Below are 17,574 nucleotides of genomic sequence, written 5' to 3' on the forward strand. Positions count from 1 at the left end.
GACATCTAACATGCAAAATTATGGGTATTAATATGAAGTTGGTCCACACTTTGCTGCTATAACAACCTCTACCATCTCATACAAAATAATGGGGATTAATATGAAGTTGGTCCACCCTTTGCTGCTATAACAACCTGCACTCTTTTGGGAAGGCTTCATGTTAGTTGTTGGAGCATTGCTGCAGGGATTTGCTTCCATGAAGCCAGAATGGCATTAGTGAGGTTGGGCACTGATTGGGCGATTAGGCCTGGCTAGTTGGCTTTTCAACTGATCCCAAAGGTGCTGGATGGGGTTGAGGTCAGGGCTCTGTGCAGGCCAGTCAAGTTCTTTCACACTGATCTCGACAAAACCATTTATATATGGACCTCGCTGTGTGCCTGGAGGCATTGTCCCCAAGCTGTTGGGGAAGCTCAGAATCGTCTAGAATGTGATTACATTCTGTACCATTAAGATTTGCCTTCACTGGAACTAAGGGGCCTAGCCCAGACCATGAAAAACAGCCACCCCCAGACCAAGGGGTGTCCAGATACTTTTGGTCATATAGTGTAGCTATTGCTGGAGTTCATCCTCACCACTTAACAGCTTACACTGTTTCTTTCTTTTCTTCAAAAAATGCTCTCTGCTCTCACCCTCTGCTTACGTTCAAATTCTTTGCCGTTCATGCAGCTAAAAGCCTTCCCTGATAATAAAAACCTGCCTTTAAGGCACAATGGCTACATCTTGCCCAAGGTTCCAACCGATTACGCTCTGGTCTGAAAGATCTGGACCCCTGCTGCACTTAGCACACACAAAAGAATGTGAAAGCTGCAAAATGTGTAACATTTAATGTATTTGTTTAGTAAAATGCTTGTTGTAAAAGATAAGGCATGTTTTAAATTACGGTTAAACTAACATGTGGCTATGGTTTTAACTCTGACTTAAAATATTTAAGCAGATAAAACAGTTTAATTTCAACACGTACTCAGATTTGGCCTCATTCACAAAACTTAAATTATTCTTAGTTTTATTCTTAAAAATGTCCCTATGAAAAGCCAATAAGGGATTCATGACACATGTGCAGACCTTTGTTTTTGCACACATCCCAGGCGTATGAGATGGCAGAATGTTGACTGTTTGTAAATGTTATGCGCAGTCCTGTTCACGTGCTTAGCATACGGAAACAGCCATGAACAAATACAGATAAGAAAAAAAAAAAGATGACTGCCAAATTGTTCGTGGAAACGTGCTTACCCACAGTTTTCATACGCATGTTTTGTGAATGAGGCCCATTGTGCGTAAGTGTAGGAAAATGAATGGGTCTAGCTTGCTCATTTACGGGACATGCCTCCTGGCTGCTGTCACGGTGATGTAGGCTGTCTTTATTTACGAGTACGGGTTCGAAGCTGCAGCTCTGCGACCCCTTTTTATATCGTATTCATTATTAAACCGGCACTTCACTGGTTGGTGACAAACGCTCCCTCTCCTTCGCGATTATGGGGACCACCTAAGCCCAATGTTGCGCCATAAACGTTATTTACTCAGGTCAAGCGCTCGGGCAGGAAGGCCTCCTTGCTATAAACACACAGACGCACAGAAGCAATGAGACGTAGTGATGCTGCTCAGAGGTCTGTGAGCCCGAGCAGCCTGTGGCCTCAGTGTCCAGAGGTCTGTGAGCCCGGGCAGCCTGTGGCCTCAGTGTCCAGGGGTCAGTGTCTCACTGAGTGCCTTTCTAAGCTGGAGGGATGAAGCGCTTTTTCACTGCTGGAGAAAGATGCCTAAATTTAAAACAGCGATGCGGCTGTCTAAACGGCTTCCATTTATTTAAAGCGCTTAAAAAAAACAAAAACAAACAAAAGGCTTTCTTGTGTTACCGGATTAATGAGGCTTAGCGAGTTATTTTTAGCTATGTTAATCACAGATTGGATTGGACTATCAGACCGTGTGTTTGGGGCATTGCGGACACATTAAGTGAAAAGCTTAACTTGGGACAAGAGCCAGTGCAGGTGCCTAACTCCAGGAAATATTTCCTACCATTTTTTTTTATTAATGGAATCTATGGACTTGTTACTTTGAGTGGATAAACTTGGGTTGACAGGACTCTGGGTGCCCTGGGATTAGAAAGCATCCCGCTTTTTCCTTCCTTTTTCTTCAGCGAAACTGCAGAAGCTGAACGGAGGCGGGTGATATTGCAGGTTTTTTATCTGACCGAAATTGCTTGGGACTGATGACTCTCAACCTCTCAGTGCTGTGACAGACTCTCAAAGGTGGAGATGTGTCCACGTGCCTCAGCAAAATGGTGCTGAGCCCTAATCTCTCCCTCTGTTCTGTAGAGCTAAGCTATAGAGGAAGCTGCTTTCACTGTGAACACACAGTCGCGCAGGTTCATGTTAGCTGGCGTGCGCATACGGCATATCTGCGTTGAGTTTTCCTGTGATATATTTGTCTGTACAGTGGAGTCTGCCCTTGCAAGATAACAGTGACGGCAGAATTGGCCTCTAAAGAGAACCTGGTGGTACTTACCATTCATCTCCCAGCTCCCTGTAGGGGCCAGTGCTCATTAGAAAGATATTAAAGCTCCCGTAGCCACCCAGCAGCGGTTAGCGTGCTAGCATAAAGACTGGCGCACGGAATAAAACCACAGCGTATGCACTCGGGGTGGCACGCGCGAAATCTCTGAGTGAAAAGTGGCCTTAATCATCGTAGCAAATTTATATTAATACTAGCCTAGTCATAAAGCATCTTTAACTAGTGATGGAAAAGAGAGGTATGGAGAAATGCTTTTTTTCTTTTTTTAAATTCAAGTTTGTTCTAGAACTGCTTTCATGTACACCCAGCGTATAAAAAAAAGAAAGAGTGCATTTCTGACTCCGGCACTGTGTCCCGTAGGACCGCGCCCAGTACTCTGGCAACCGAAGGACCGCCACGACAACCCTCACGGTGGACGTGCTGGACGGAGACGACCTGGGACCCATGTTCCTGCCCTGCACCCTGGTCAACAACACCCGCGACTGCAGCCCCATCACCTACAGGGCGGCCATACCTGAGCTCACTGCCCTAGTAAGTCCCCTCCCTAACCCTAACCCCTCACCCCTCACCCCTCCCTACCCCTAACCACTCACCCCTCACTAACCCTAACCCTCACCCCTCCCTAAACCTAACCCTCACCCCTCCCTACCCCTAACTCTAACACTAACTGGACACCATAAGACAGACGTAGAGCAGAAAAACACCGGATCACAAAACTAAACGCTGCATTCCCAGGAGAACTTAACAAAGGCACAAAAAACTTCAACACAAGAGGGACCAAATCCTTCCTACTTAAAGGCTCCAGTGCACCGAATGGCCAATTAAAACATTTCTTTCCCTAGGGGCCCTCACTAGGGGTGAGATGGGAAAGAAAGATCTTTTTTAACCCCCTAACCCAAACATGAACCCCCTACCCCTTACCTAACCCCTCTCTGTAGCTCACCTTGCTCTTTGAAGTCCCCTCCGACAGCATGCAGCTCATTCTGCGCCAGCATACGGCCCAGGCTGCCAGCGGCGCTGAGACTGATGAGGCCGGGGCTTCCCTGTGCAGCCGAGGCCGTGTCTTATGCAGCATTGCTTTCCCAATGCAATTTTCTACAAAAAACAACCACAAGCACCATTCATCCCGGAGTGCAACCCCAAAGCCCGCATCTCCCTTCGCTCTGTTAGCATTCAGCAATCTGCACAGTCTTTTGTTCCTTTGTTGCTTGTCTTTTGTGTGTGTGTTGTTGTTTGTTGTTGCTTTTTTTGTTTAGTTTAGTTTTATTGCAGGGGTTGAGCACAGTCGGTTGTATTTTTGTATTGCATTTTTTCTGCGAGCGCAGAACCTTTATTTACTCGACTCTGAGATCAGGGGAGCTGTGCTTAAGAAGGCTGTGTGTGTGTGTGTGTGTGCGCGTGCGCGTGTGTGTGTGTGTGTGTGTGTGTGTGTGTGCGTGTGTGTGTGCGTGCGTGTGTGAGTGTGTGTGTGCGTGCATACGTGTGTGTGTGCGTGTGTGTGTGTGCGTGCGCGTGTGTGTATGTGTGTGTGTGCGCGCGCGTGTGTGTGTGTGTCTGCGTGCGTGCGTGCGTGAGTGTGTGAGTGTGTGTGTGTGTGTGTCTGTGCGTGCATGCGTGTGTGTGCGTGCACGTGTGTGTATATGTGTGTGTGTGCGCGTGCGTGCGTCTGTGTGCGCGTGCGTCTGTGTGTGTGCGTGCGGGCGTGCACGTGCGAGTGAGTGAGTGAGTGAGTGAGGTGAGTGCGTGAGTGAGTGCGTGAGTGTGTGAGTGAGTGAGTGCGTGAGTGAGTGCGTGAGTGAGTGCGTGAGTGAGTGAGTGAGTGCGTGCGTGCGTGTGAGTGTGTGCCGATCGGCAGGCTGAAATTGGCATTCCGCGCGGCGCAGTCAGCCTTGCTGTGTGTGATGACGTGCGCCTCCTTTTCCCCGTACATCACTGCCGGAGAGATGGGAGAGATTACTGAAGATCCTCAGGTTCACAGCGAACTGCCTCCGCAGAGGCTGGATGGATGTAGCGGTCGCGCCGGTTAGCGTCGCGCAAGGCTTCTGTTCGGCGTGTGCTTATCGCTGTGGCTCTGCTTTAGAGAAAGGGGTTTAATAAATCGTGACTTTCTTCACAATTCGTCAGAGATGGCGCAGTGATATCACACTGCAGTGGAAGCACGCGAAATAGAATTACATGACAGCATTATTTAATTAAACGCTTCTCGTGCAGTATGCACAACACAACACAACACAAGTTCCAGCATGTTATCAGATGTTGTGAACTTCCCTCGGTCGTTGCTTCGTAGGAGACAAATTAAGTGCGCGCAAATTGCAATACACCTGCTATTATAGTTAATCACAGTTGTGCTGCTGGTATTTGAATAATAAATACAATAAATTCTATTTTGTGCCCCGAGTTCAATGTTTTGTGTGACAAATAGAAATGAAATGAATCATTTATAAAAACATAATGTGATATCATCAATAATCAAACATTGAAAAATCAGCTGTTTTAAAATGTAACTTGTAAGAACGGTGTTCTCCATTATTCTAAACATATGCGCGTGTTATCGTGATATGATAGATTTATTAATAAGTAAGTTAATCTTCTCTGCAGCCTTTTGATGTCATTTCTCAAATAAAAGCAAAAAAAGAGATGAAATTGCTAAGAAGAAAAAAAAATATATATATATATATACACATATATATATAAATATATACTGTAAGCCTCTAGATTCATTGGTATTGTCACTGAGTAATAGAAATGACTTATAATTCATATGGAAAATTTGTCATCACGGACAAAGAACCTTGAGTTGTGCAGCTGGGGAAATGGGCTTGCTTCTCTCTCCTGCCCTGTGGTGGTGTCTAACATGATTGCCTGGACGCTTTTTCTCAGAATTGCTTTCTGAAAACAAATCATATGACTCTTTACCCCTCCAGTATACATCGGTGACCTTCAATTTAACTTGGTTCTGTCTTAACTCATCAGAGGGCTGGCCGAGGCTGAAATTCATTAATGCCGTTGCGTAAGATGTGGAAATAGCAGGGTGCTGAAAACGGACAGAGCTTCCAGAATCCTCTCTCAGGCTTGTAAAAACAGGAGAATGCGTCGGTGGTAAATACAGTATTCATCCTTCCATCCATTCATCCATACATCCATCCATTCATCCATTCATTATCTATACCCACTTGTCCTGGGCGGGGTCGCGGGGGGTGCTGGAGCCTATCCCAGCGTGGGGAGAGGCAGGAATACACCCTGGACAGGCCGCCAATCTGTCACAGGGCACACTCACCATTCACTCACACACTCATGCCTACAGGCAATTCAGAGTCTCCAGTTAGCCTAACCTTCATGTCTATGGATTGTGGGGGGGGGGGGAACCGGAGTACCCGGCGGAAACCCACGCGGACATGGGGAGAACATGCAGACTCCACACAGAAAGGCCCCAAGCTGAGATTCAAACCCAGGACCTTCTTACTGTGAAGCGGCTACCCACTACACCACCGTGCCGCCAAAATACCATATTCAGCAACTCAGAATTATCTCACATCTGTCTAATTTTCCCTCCTATTAAAAGAGGAACGTCAGCATTCTGAAGTTAACATGATTAACCTCCAGACTCAGCGCCTGTGCTTTGACCTTGACTTGAAGTGCTGTCCTTCGTGTCTGGGACTGCGGGAAACCGCCCTAAAATGGTGTCCCACTCACGCACCCGCTTGTAAGAGGAGACGGTCACTCGAGCAGGGGTGGCTGACTGCAGTCCCAGGGTGCCTCAGTGTCTGCAGGTTTCTATGGTGTCCTTTCAGTCCTTTCAGCCAGTTGAGGCCTTGAGAACAAGCTGTGTGTGGATTCCTTCAGCCAGTCAGTGACTTTTGATGAACCACTGGTGCTGAGAACACCCCAGAAACACAGCAGACACTGACACAGCTTCGCTTTACATTGCATTACATTTATTTAGCTGACGCTTTTATCCAAAGCGACGTACAAAAGTGCATTTCATGGTCATGGACAACTACAAAACACAGGTTCAGTAAGGTACAATACTCATTTCATACAGCTGTTTATAGCCAAGAACACAGTTCAGTTCACACAGTGAACACTCTTCTGACCTAATTTATGCCTAGCCAAACTAGGGAGAAGAACAAGCTATGATATCAGGACGAAAATACAAATTACAAAAAGTGCTGGATGGTATGGGGATACATGTAGCATGAGTGTCATGAAAGGGGGGGTTTTAAAGTGAAATGATTCAGTTAGTCGTGGTGGTAGTTAGTCCAGGCATAGATAATGAAGAGATGCGTCTTCAGACCACGGCGGAAGATGGGTGGTGAGGGACAGGTTCGAAGAGGGACAGGGAGTTTGTTCCACCACTGGGGAACGAAATGCGAGGCGTGGTCTCACAGACGTTGTCCTTCAACAGCAGCGAGAACAACGACGACACGTGAGCCTGTCACAGGCCAGGGCGGGGAATCTCAGCACACTTCCGCAGCACGGTTGGGAACTAGTGTGGAGGACAAACATATGAACTAAACAGTACGCAGTGTGCTTAGTAGACAGTACGTAATTTGAGGACAGAGTGGGGGGCTGATTCGGACACAACCCAGGCCTGGCGTTTGACGTATCTGCACTAGAGGGCAGTAGAGGGTGAAAAGTCTTGAGATGTCACAGCAGTTCGAATAATCTGTCCTTCATCAGGTCTCGTCTGAAACTCGGAGAAATAATTTGGGGGAAAAGAACAGCTTAAATGTAACCTGAAATGTTGCGTAAGCATAATTTGATTAAACTAAATCGTTTTTTTTTTAAAGAAAGTTAAACGCAAAGCCCTTCAGGTCTTAGGTAAGCTTAAAAATAGCTGAATCACTATAATGTTTTTCATGCTCCTTTAATATGGTTACATTTATTTCCAAATATATGCTAAATGCACATCATGCGTGCAGATTCATATTCTGATATTAATGTTTGGTAATGACTTTAGGGCACGTTAACTGAAGTAATTTGTGATCGATTTAAAAATAAAATGCAGCTTCAGCAGTAACCGAAAATGTACTGTACATGCACAAAATTTTGATTGACACTGGACTTACAATCAGGCTTGAACCGAGATTACTTTTCTCAGGCCTAGAGAATATCCATCAGTCAAGAACTCAGGCACTTATCAAGCTTGTCAGTCACAGTAAATGTGAGTTAATTTATTACCTCCCAGCCCCCCCAGTCCCCCCCCCCAGTCCCCCCCAGTCCCCCCAGTCCCCCCCCCCAGTCCCCCCCCAGTCCCCCCCCCCCAGTCCCCCCCCAGTCCCCCCCAGCCCCCCCCCCCCCCCATACCCATCTAATGTTCTGTTTTCAGTCTCTCGCTCATTTTGTGGAAGTATCCATGACAACTGGATAATGATATCTAAGGTTGTCTCCGCTCTTTCAGAAGTACATTAAAACGATCGGTTTCAGCCCAGTTTGCCTTTCGCTCTCACGCTCTCGACGGGCGGTAATCACGTCTCTAGTGGGCAAACGGCCGTGAACAACAACGCACGGCCAGGTAAGAGCATCAGGCAGGTAAGAGCACGGGCCAGGTAAGAGCATCAGGCAAGTAAGAGCGTGAGCCAGGTAAGAGCATCAGGCAGGTAAGTGCGTGGGCAGGTAAGAGCATCAGGCAGGTAAAAGCATCAGGCAGGTAAGAGCGTGAGCCAGGTAAGAGCGTGGGCAGGTAAGAGCATCAGGCAGGTAAGAGCGTGGGCAGGTAAGAGCGTGAGCCAGGTAAGAGCGTGGGCAGGTAAGAGCACGGTTAGGTAAGAGCATCAGGCAGGCAAGAGCGCGGGCAGGTAAGACCGTGGACAGGTAAGAGCATCAGGCAGGTAAGAGCGTCGGGCAGGTAAGAGTGTGAGCCAGGTAAGAGCATCAGGCAGGTAAGAGCATCAGGCAGGTAAGAGCGTGAGCCAGGTAATAGCGAGGGCAGGTAAGAGCGAGGGCAGGTAAGAGCATCAGGCAGGTAAGAGCGAGGGCAGGTAAGAGCGCGGTTAGGTAAGAGCGTGAGCCAGGTAAGAGCGCAGGCAGGTAAGAGCGAGGGCAGGTAAGAGCGTGGGCAGGTAAGAGCGAGGGCAGGTAAGAGCGAGGGCAGGTAAGAGCGTGAGCCAGGTAAGAGCGAGGGCAGGTAAGAGCGTGGGCAGGTAAGAGCGTGAGCCAGGTAAGAGCGTGAGCCAGGTAAGAGCGTGAGCCAGGTAAGAGCGTGGGCAGGTAAGAGCATCAGTCAGGTAAGAGCGAGGGCAGGTAAGAGCGTGGGCAGGTAAGAGCGAGGGCAGGTAAGAGCGTGGGCAGGTAAGAGCGAGGGCAGGTAAGAGCGAGGGCAGGTAAGAGCGTGGGCAGGTAAGAGCGAGGGCAGGTAAGAGCGTCGGGCAGGTAAGAGCGTGGGCAGGTAAGAGCGTGGGCAGGTAAGAGCATCAGGCAGGTAAGAGCGAGGGCAGGTAAGAGCGTGAGCCAGGTAAGAGCGAGGGCAGGTAAGAGCGAGGGCAGGTAAGAGCGAGGGCAGGTAAGAGCGTGGGCAGGTAAGAGCGTGGGCAGGTAATAGCGAGGGCAGGTAAGAGCGTGGGCAGGTAAGAGCATCGGGCAGGTAAGAGTGTGAGCCAGGTAAGAGCGAGGCAGGTAAGAGCGTGGGCAGGTAAGAGCGCGGGCAGGTAAGAGCGTGAGCCAGGTAAGAGCGAGGGCAGGTAAGAGCGTGGGCAGGTAAGAGCATCAGGCAGGTAAGAGCGAGGGCAGGTAAGAGTGAGGGCAGGTAAGAGCGAGGGCAGGTAAGAGCGAGGGCAGGTAAGAGCATCGGGCAGGTAAGAGTGTGAGCCAGGTAAGAGCGAGGGCAGGTAAGAGCGTGGGCAGGTAAGAGCATGGTTAGGTAAGAGCATCAGGCAGGTAAGAGCGAGGGCAGGTAAGAGTGAGGGCAGGTAAGAGCGAGGGCAGGTAAGAGCGAGGGCAGGTAAGAGCGAGGGCAGGTAAGACCGTTGGCCCGTCTGTGAGGTGCATTAGACGTGGCGGTATTTCAGTTTAGCCGCTTCGCTCGCTCTGATGGAAAGGCCTCGAGTTGGAGTAGTAAAGGAGCAGCTTGCGACGCTACCGCAGGAATTTAACGGCAAAGACTGTCACCCGGCAACCAGGCGGTGCGACGCAAGGTCTGACTGCTCATCAACAGATCCAGAGTTCCCTTCTAAAGCTGCGCGTTATTCCATCGGAATGCACTGTTCTTCAGCTCAGACAACTCTTGTCCTGTCGTCCTTTACACTTTGGAGTGAGTCGTTTCGTCTCTTCAGAAACAGCAGTCCAAATTCAGGCGGGATTGGAGACGCCAACGTTACTATTAAAAAGGCAAAATGCAAAATAAAAAACAGTTGCATCTTTGCTTAAGGCCATTCTGAGTTATTTATATCACCTTTTTATTTCAGAAAGAAGGCGGGGCAAAATGAAATGAGAAAGCAGGAAGGGAACATGCTCCTTATTCAGCATTCTCACACACCTGAGGGTCCAATGTGGCCTGTTTGAACAGCAGGCAGTGTTCTGATGAACACTGAGGTGGTTGTGACATCACCCATTTGCCTGGTAAAATAAAAGGCATTATCTTTGTTTTGGAGCATTAATTGAGTGCGCAAGTCTTTTCTTTTCTGTTCCTAATATGTTCCTGTGGCCCAGCACTTTGTTTTTGGAGTGCGTTTGTTTGCTCTGACAACCAATCCCTGCCTCCCAGTGGGGGGGGGGGGAGTCGGCGGTTTTGAACTTGGGGGGTCGCCCCCTGTTGGCAGACGCAGGTGTAGCGATGAAAGACTGCTCGGAGGCCACGGGCCAGACAGGCGACATCTGACAAGCGCGTTTGTCCACAGCCAGATCGCGCGGCGGGTAGAGACAGACGCCGGGGGTGGGGTGCTGGCGGGGGTGTGAAGGGGTAGGGGAGGGGGGTGTCCTTATTTTAACTGTCGACATTATTGCACTCATACTCTTGAAACCCACTGCCTCCGCACTGAATCAACAACCCATTGTTTCTTCCAGAAGCATGCTTTAGTACATTTCCCTTCACACACACACACACACGCACACACACACACACACACACACACACACACACGCACACACACACCGCCTCGCTGTCGCGGTCTCTTTTACTGCCAGCGATTTCTAAAGGAGCCCGTGTTGAATTCCCAGCCCATGCGCGCGATAATGCGCCCGGTGGGCGACTGTGACTCAGCTGCAGGAGAGAGAGAGAAGGTCCGTTGGGGATGGAGGGGGAAAGGCGGGACGTCTGCTGCTCTGAATCAGCTGTGGATGGTAAACGGGGGCATGGAGTCCGTGTCCCGGGGGGTCGCTCGAGGATGCCGTACGCTGGGACGCGGTTCGGCGAGAGGCTCGACCCCCCCACCCCCCGGCTCCCTGCTCGATCACCGCCCCTCCCGGGTGAAACGGAGAGAGAGGGAACTTTGTGAATCACCTCCCGTGTTTTTGGAGAGGGAAGCGGTGATTTATAATTCATGTTAAAAGCCTTACTGCTGCTCAAGTACACGGCACTTGGAGGTTTAGCATTTCTTGTGTAACCTCTGAACGTGGGACATGTCACAGTTGGTGGGCTGTCTCCTCTTTGGTGTATGCGGCGTTTTGGCTCAGTTCTATAACCGCAGAGCCGTGTTAGGGGAAATTATCAGGGCTCTAAATGGATTTGTTTAAGCAGATATCAGAACCTTGTAGGGGGGCCAAATTGCCTCTGCTTTGAACTGTATTTGTCTGTACTAAGATTTTTCTCTCTGAAGCTTGTCGAATATATTCAGCCTTTTTTTTTTTTTTTACTGTTCCTCCTTACTTCCTTACTTTTTCCTGATCAGATTTGTAAGCCGTTCCCATCTCTGTGCTGCCCCTTGAAGAGCGCAGTTTGACGCATGCGTGCAGTTTGACGCATGTGTGCAGTTTGACGCATGCAAGATGTTTACCGAATGTGTGCATTTTGACGCATGCATGCAGTTTGACACATGCAAGTAGTTTGAAGCACTGTTTGAAGCATGCAGGCAGTTTTATGAACACTGTACAACTCAGAAGGGTGGCTACTTAAAAGTAGTTTAAAAAAAAAAAATCATATTTGAAGTAAAAGAAACAGAAGCAATGTAATCCACAAAAAAAGTTTTGTTTTTGTATTTGTGCATTTACTTCTCTTGTAGACAGCTATTCACTGCAGTAAATAGTTCATTTGATTTCATTTTTTTGGTGGGTTCCTTTTCTCTCGGTGAGGAGCTCTGTTGCTTTTGCTCGCAGTAGTGCTTAACATTTTCCCTGCCTCTGTCTGATTATTTTTAGTGATCCGTCTGTCGTATCTACATGCGTTATGAGCGTGCTTACCTCAGGCACACACCCACATGTGCATTACTCGTCCCAGTGGTGCTGTACAGCACTGCTGTAGGATGGTGGAGCTTGTGACTCTGTTAGAAAGGGTACTGTGGCTAATAATCGTAGCTCCTACTGAGAGATCTGATTTGTGAATAGTACAATGGGACCAGAGAAGTCCTCCCAGCCAGCGAGCTTTTAGCTTCTGCATCTCTATCAGCCAAATGGAAGCATATAGCAGGGGGGGGGAAAAATTAACTTGAGATTCAACAAAGGGGGCATTTGTACCTTAATTAATATAGCAAATGGAGCATAATTCTCCATCGCTTCAAGTGGCTCGTTATTCAAGCTAAAAAAGATGCACAAGGGCGGAATTTATCCTTTGCTTATTCAGGAAGTCGGCGGCGTCACGAGGGAACGTTGCCGTCCTCAGCCCCGGCTGCTCCGCGGCGCGGGAGATTTATGCGAGGCCGTCCGCCGCGGTCGTCGAGGATACGGAGCGCGCGTGCCGCGGTCGTCATGGATACGGAGCGCGCGTGCCGCGGCAGTTTGTCAGGAAGGAACGTGGTGTTGGGTGGCGCTCCGTGGGGACAGCGGAAGCTCCGCCCATTTGTCCTGGTCGCCCCGATGGGAAATGGGGTCAGACATCAGACACACTGACTTCATAGCTGTAGCAAAGCAAACAAGCAACAAACACACACTCCCTCCTCCTCTTCACCCCTGTTTAGACAAGAAATAAAGGTTGTATTATTATTATTATTATTATTATTATTATTTTATTATAGCTTCTCTTGATATCTGTGCATACCTGCTGCCGTTTTTGAGAAAGTAAATAATCTGAAAACCCTTTCTAACTCCCCGCCTCCCCCCCCAAACCCTTCTTCCAGAACAGAATTAACCCGGTCAACGTCACCCCCACCATTCGGGCGATCGATCAGGACCGGAACATCCAGCCCCCGTCCGACCGGCCCGGCATCCTGTTCACCATCCTCGTCGGTACGTATCCGCCAGACGCGCCGCCGTTTCCGATTGGTTACCGTTTTCGTTGTGCTTTTTTTTTTTTTGCATTCTGAAAAACCGAAAATGTAAAATCGTATTCTGCTTAGGATGACATTTTCTGAGCTCAGTAGTTAGCTCTACCCACTGTCCTTTATTTGCGCTCGGGAGTAATGGTGAGCTATTATTTTTTTAGCTTCTCGCCGTGCTGGTGAATCTGCGTTTCTCAACTTTAATCTCGCGCACAAAAAAGCGCGCACGGTCAAGGGCCGCCACACCTCAGTCACTCCCGGCAAATTCATTTCCAGGCAAGCCGGAGAACTACGCCGAATTCTTCACCCTCAACAGGACCACCGCTGAGCTGAGACTCCTGAAGCCCCTCAGCCGGGACCTCTACCACACCTTCGACTTGGTGGTCAAGGTAACTACAGGAACTCCTCTGCAGAATGGCTTTGGCTCCACGAGCGATGAGGTCAAACGTGCGCAGCAGAGGTCCGCCGCTGTGTCTCATCGTGGGCGTGGCCTCTGTTTCAGCGTGATCGTTTGCTCTTCTGATGCTAAAGCCCGCCACTGGTGAATTGGGCCCAAAAGGCTCCATGTTGTGGTCATCTGATCATAGCACCTGTTCTCCAGTCAAAGTTTTCCATCCGAACTTGGAACCGGAACAAGTGGACCTGTATGTGCAGTATGGACACGCGTACCGGTGGTGAGTTTAGCATCGGAAGGAGGCCGCTCACGCGGAGAAGGGACGTCACCTGCCCTGAAATGTATGGCGGCGATCTTCGATATCACAGGGGTTTTTTCTTTTTGTTTGTTTGTTTGCTTGTTGTTTAGCATTTGGACGTCCTGGGGCTCTTGTTAATGTCAGTGGAATCATGAACTCCTCCAGCCAACACATTCTGCCCAAAGGCCTGGTACAGCTAGGGTTGCATGTTGGTGAGGTCTGGGGGAAGGGGCTTGTGCAGTTGTGCTGTTGGTCCCTGTGCAGATGCACACATAATTACATATATGAGCCGCAGAGAGCAGCTGGAGCGCAGTGTATTTAACAGACTGTACTCTGTAGACTGCTCTGTGTGCTGATCCACGCTGCTCTGTGTGCTGATCCACGCTGCTCTGTGTGCTGATCCACGCTGCTCTGTGTGCTGATCCCCGCTGCTCTGTGTGCTGATCCACGCTGCTCTGTGTGCTGATCCACGCTGCTCTGTGTGCTGATCCCCGCTGCTCTGTGTGCTGATCCACGCTGCTCTGTGTGCTGATCCATGCTGCTCATTCATGCTGCTCGGTGTGCTGATCCACGCTGCTCTGTGTCCTGATCCATGCTGCTCACACATGCTGCTCTGTGTGCTGGTCCTCGTTGCTCTGTTTGCTGATCCCCGCTGCTCTGTGTGCTGATCCCCGCTGCTCTGTGTGCTGATCCACGCTGCTCTGTGTGCTGATCCATGCTGCTCATTCATGCTGCTCGGTGTGCTGATCCACGCTGCTCTGTGTCCTGATCCATGCTGCTCACACATGCTGCTCTGTGTGCTGATCCACGCTGCTCTGTGTGCTGATCCATGCTGCTCACACATGCTGCTCGGTGTGCTGATCCACGCTGCTCTGTGCCCTGATCCATGCTGCTCACACATGCTGCTCTGTGTGCTGGTCCTCGTTGCTCTGTTTGCTGATCCCCGCTGCTCTGTGTGCTGATCCACGCTGATCTGTGCCCTGATCCACGCTCAGAGCTCCACACGTCACACTGTGGCATTTGTATTTTGGCCATAAATAGGAGCTTAGCCTTTTTAAATGATGCATGCTGTGGTCAATGCGTAGATCAATGTCAGGATGGCAAACAGAGCGATGCTGATATCGATCTGGGTTTTGGGATGTGGCAGGTTGGTTTTTATCCTCGGCAGTCTGCAGAGGAGGTCTGTCCACTGTTTTCTCACGGGTGTGGTGGGATATGTGTCACATCTGCTGTTACCACCCCCCCCCCCCACACTGCAAGAGTGCTGACGTGGAGTCAGTGCCACCCAGTCCATATCCTGACCTTATCGGTTATGAGCTGAAAGACAAAACCGATCCTAGAGATATCCTATTCTGAGGTAATTTATGAATATGTCAGCTTTACTCTTTTTCTCAGTATCCCCCTCTTTCTCTGTATCTCTCTCTCTGCCTGTGTGTCTTCCACTCTCTCTCCATCTCTCTCTCTGTCTTTCTCTCTCTCTCTCTCTCTCTCTCTGTCTTTCTCTCTCTCTGCCTATGCGTCTCCCTCTCTCTCTGTCTCCAGATGTGACAGTGTTAAAGTCCTGAGCAAGCAGTGGAAAGAGAGCTGTCTCTGTCTCGTTTTTAGTTTTTTTTTAATGGCTGTTTCACTGTGACGCTGTTCCACTGCAGATTACAGCATGCCGGGGAACGCCCGAGCATGCTGGGAAACGTGCGAGCATGCTGGGAAACGCATGCAGAGCAGTGTGCGACAGATCCCTCCCACGCTGCGTGATTGACAGCTGTGCTGAAGCATCGTGGTCAGGTGTTTTTAGGGGTAATTAATCACAAGTTCCAGCGCTTTCATTTCAGCTCGGGAGCATTAACGCTGCTGTATTTTAAGTAAGCCAGAGAGCTCAGGCACAGGAACTTGCTCAGCGGCACATTTGGGTTGTCATGGCGTAACAGAGATACCAGGCTGCTAATGAGCGTGTTGGGGCTGTTTGAGTTGTTCTCCTGGCCCGGCTTCTGTTCCCCTTTATTACCCCTGTCCTACTCGCGTTCACCTGTGTAATGCGCCAAAATTGGCCCGCGCGCTTCGGACAAAGCCCAGCGGCTCCTGTGCCCCGTCCCGTCGCGGAGAGTCCCCGAGCTCATCCCCGGCTGTGCGAGGGATTTCGGGAAATGGCTGCGTCTCAAAAACACGGCAGCTGTACCCCGTGGGGGGCAGCAGCCAAAAGATTATGTGACGAAGCCGTAAGGATTAGGGAAGTGTTTTCAGAGCGAGGCAGTCCGTGGGGCAGAGGACTTTCAGCCCACATACGAATCACCCCCCCCTCCCACCCCGTGTTCCCTGGGCTTATTCCTGACCTCCCCTGATCAGTTAAGGAAACGGAAAGCAGAGATTTTAGTGCACCTGTGATTACTGCTGCCTTTACGTTTATTTTGGCTGAACATTTGCACCTTACCCGCTCCACTTGCTATGCCCACCATTCACTGCCTGGTCTGACAGCAGGTGCCGGTGTCTGCATTTCTGACTCCAGTGCGATTCCACTTGTCAATCAAGAGCCTTTTAATCAGCATTTTTTTTTCCGTTCAGTAAAATCTGACTTTGTAACACCTTAATATTAAATCAGCAGCCACGGAGCACATGGTTATTAATTCAATTTATAAATCCGCTGTGTGCCATTTACCAGCCGAGAGACCAGGGTGGAGGAAAGATAGCGCTGGGTCTTGATTATGAAGACTTAAGGTTGTTGGCGGAAATTCATCCAATCAAGACTGAGTGCAAGGCCTTTCTCTGTGAAGACCAACAAAAGGGCTGATTGCGTGTGTGTGTGTGTGTGTGTGTGTGTGAGAGAGAGAGTGTGTGTGTGTGTGTGTGAGAGAGAGAGTGTGTGGTGTGTGTGAGAGAGAGAGTGTGTGTTAGTGTGTGTGTGCATTTGTATGTGTGTGTGTGTTTGTGTGTGTGCATTTGTATGTGTGTGTGTGTTTGTGTGTGTGCATTTGTATGTGTGTGTGTGTGTGTGTGTGTGTGTGTGTGAGAGAGAGAGTGTGTGTTAGTGTGTGTGTGCATTTGTATGTGTGTGTGTGTGTGTGTGTGTGTGTGTGTGAGAGAGAGTGTGTGTGTGTGTGTGTGAGAGAGAGAGTGTGTGTTAGTGTGTGTGTGCATTTGTATGTGTGTGTGTGTGTGTGTGTGTGTGCATTTGTATGTGTGTTTGTGTGTGTGTGTGTGTGTGTGTAGGGGGAGCGGATGTTGCATGCCAAATGTAATTGATGCCATTCTTTCTGGTAATAGCAGTATTTTATCTCTCTTTCTCTCTCTCTCTCGCCCCTCTCTCTCTCTCTCTCTCTCTCTCTCTCCCTCTCTTGCTGTCTGTGTCTCTAACCCTCTCTCTCTCTCTCTCTCTCTCTCTTTCTGCCCCCTTTCTCTCTCTCTCTCTCTCTCTCTCTCTCTTTTCCAGGCGGAGCAGGATAATGGCCACCCCCTCCCTGCCTTCGCTAGTTTGCACATCGAGGTGCTGGATGAGAATAACCAGGCCCCGTACTTCCAGGTGTCCACGTACCAGGGCTTCGTCATCGAATCCGCGCCTGTGGGCACCACCATCTCCAGCAATGCCAACCTCACCGACCCCCTGGGCATCATCGCTTTGGACAATGACATTGAGGAGGTAGGCCGGATCACACAGGCTTGCCTGCAGACCTGATGTTCTCATTTTGCACATGCAGACTTTACAGTAATGTGAAAACAAAGTTGACTGTAATGCTGACAGTAATGTCAAAGGTAAGGTTGGCAGTGATTTTACAAACGTCGGGAAATGACCAAAACAGTAACAGAAGTAATCAGAATTTCAGTATATAGGTGATAAGAGCACGTGCATGTATTTCACAGAATCACAAAGCTTGATATCTGGCAAGGTATGCAACTACTAGCCAAAGAAAAAAAACTAGATCTGAAATTGAACATATGGCTGATAACTAAAATTCATATAATTGCACAAATTCATAAAGACAAAAGGCAGAATTAATCAGGTCTTATGAAGTGCCTTAAAATTTAATCATCATTATTTAACC

The 17,574-nt window shown here is 49.2% G+C and overlaps 1 protein-coding gene across 1 annotated transcript in view; it reads left to right on the forward strand.

Annotated features, from left to right (window-relative positions):
- LOC135244743 (protocadherin-15-like) overlaps positions 1-17,574 on the forward strand; it is a 187,824-nt gene that overhangs the window by 76,213 nt on the left and 94,037 nt on the right. The window contains exons 10-13 of the mRNA XM_064317270.1: positions 2,866-3,036; positions 12,711-12,819; positions 13,128-13,240; positions 16,965-17,171. Of these exons, the coding sequence (XP_064173340.1) occupies positions 2,866-3,036; positions 12,711-12,819; positions 13,128-13,240; positions 16,965-17,171 (600 nt within the window). The remainder of the gene's footprint in view (positions 1-2,865; positions 3,037-12,710; positions 12,820-13,127; positions 13,241-16,964; positions 17,172-17,574) is intronic.

This window comes from Anguilla rostrata, chromosome 18, assembly GCF_018555375.3.
Source record: "Anguilla rostrata isolate EN2019 chromosome 18, ASM1855537v3, whole genome shotgun sequence".
In the NCBI taxonomy this organism is placed as follows: Eukaryota; Metazoa; Chordata; class Actinopteri; order Anguilliformes; family Anguillidae; genus Anguilla; species Anguilla rostrata.